Consider the following 1,568-nt stretch of genomic DNA (forward strand, 5'->3'; position numbering starts at 1 on the left):
ATCCCCGCATCTCGCAGTTTCTGGAGTGAATTATGTGGCAAAGGATTGAGTAAGTGTCCTCGGTGAATGCTCAGACGTATTGCACGTCCACGACCGACCGAGCTTCCCAACGGTGTTACATATCACCGGCCGTGGATCTAAGTGAAGCCGATCCCAGCAGTGGAGCGGAAAAAGACCACCCATACCAGCGGAGTTCCGCCCTTCAACGTCTCTCATAAATGAAACGAACAGGCCTCGAAAGCCCTCCTCGAAAAGCATCCAAAAAGTCAAAAAGGAAAGGAAGGAAGGGCTGGTGACAACTTACTCGATAATTCACGCCCCTATTCGGATTCGAACAGCGCGCCCCTCAGGCCAGCACGGCTTCATTGGAGTATTTCATTTACTATCGACTCTGCGTCAGAGTCTAACCCACCCGGCCAAGTGGCCGGATGGGTGTGCTGGTGACAGAATGAGGTGAATTGGCTCCTTAGGTAGGTAGGCACGTGGTTGGAGTGCCTTCTTCGGATGAAGGTACGAGTGACAGGGACGGTAGGTAGGAAGGAGCGGTTCAACCTAAGGTTCAAGCTGCTGCCTATTGTGATCCATCGTACTAAGGTAAGGTGACATAGCGCAATATTAAGGTACAGAGGGAGGAAAAAGTGTCAAACGTCCAGACACGCGATATGGGGTAGCCTGTTGATCTGCACAGACGGTGTCAACGCCACAAACTTCCTTAATCTCGACGACCCCCAGATGCCCCCTTACTTGCGATGTGTATAAGAAGCTTTGCATCGATTCTCCAACAGCGATTGTGTCCCTCGTGTTTGTAACTCGTCGCTCACTACTTGTTCTTCTTTTCGAATTAAGCCCTAGAGGCCTAGTCCCTTCCTTCGAGGCAACTGCTCTTCATCCGCTCCTTTTGCAGATCTTGTGCACAGTATTCCTAGTCGACCGCTGCCAACAAATAGTCGTTTACAAGATACCGTCAAGATACCATGAAAATTTCGCTTAGCCTTGCTTCGCCCCTGGTCGCCGCTGGCATCGTCGAGGGGCACATTGCCGCATGGGCCGATGGCATGTATTGTCGAGTGAGTCCCGGGGCTATGAGCCAAGCTCCTTCGTGGTAAGCATAACGCTAAGCAAATCGATGACAGGGTGGGAACAACTCTGCAGTGGACGACTCCAACACCAACCTGGTAGTCAACCCGCTCTACCAACTCCCGAAAGCCAAGTGGTGGATGCAAGCCGACCGCGGATGCGACAAAGTGCCCCCTCCAGCGGGCCAGTTTCTCAACCTACCCGCCCGAGGCAAGTTTACCGTCGACCTTGGGGCCAATCGCGGCTGCACGAGCCTTTCCTACGGCGGCAAGACAGCAACGCAGTGGCCGGACTGCAGCGAACATCCAGAAGATTGGCATGCGCCTGGGCCGGGCAAGTGTCTCGTGGATAACCCGGACGGCAAAGGAGGGGCGATGCACACGCAAAACTATACCACCACAGCAGGCACAGCATTCGCCATCAGCTATCAGTCAGATATCAGAAAAGTGACGATGGAGAACCTCGTCGTCTTTTCGGTTGTCGAGCAGTAG

The 1,568-nt window shown here is 53.4% G+C and overlaps 1 protein-coding gene across 1 annotated transcript; it reads left to right on the forward strand.

Annotated features, from left to right (window-relative positions):
• Positions 1-974: 974 nt before the first annotated feature.
• HER10_EVM0012598 (uncharacterized protein) lies at positions 975-1,568 on the forward strand (the record flags this gene model as incomplete). Its single annotated transcript, XM_035481991.1, has 2 exons — positions 975-1,067; positions 1,134-1,568. The coding sequence occupies 2 exons, from the start codon at positions 975-977 to the stop codon at positions 1,566-1,568; spliced, it is 528 nt and encodes a 175-aa protein (XP_035328623.1).

This window comes from Colletotrichum scovillei (genome assembly GCF_011075155.1).
Source record: "Colletotrichum scovillei strain TJNH1 chromosome Unknown Contig00010, whole genome shotgun sequence".
In the NCBI taxonomy this organism is placed as follows: Eukaryota; Fungi; Ascomycota; class Sordariomycetes; order Glomerellales; family Glomerellaceae; genus Colletotrichum; species Colletotrichum scovillei.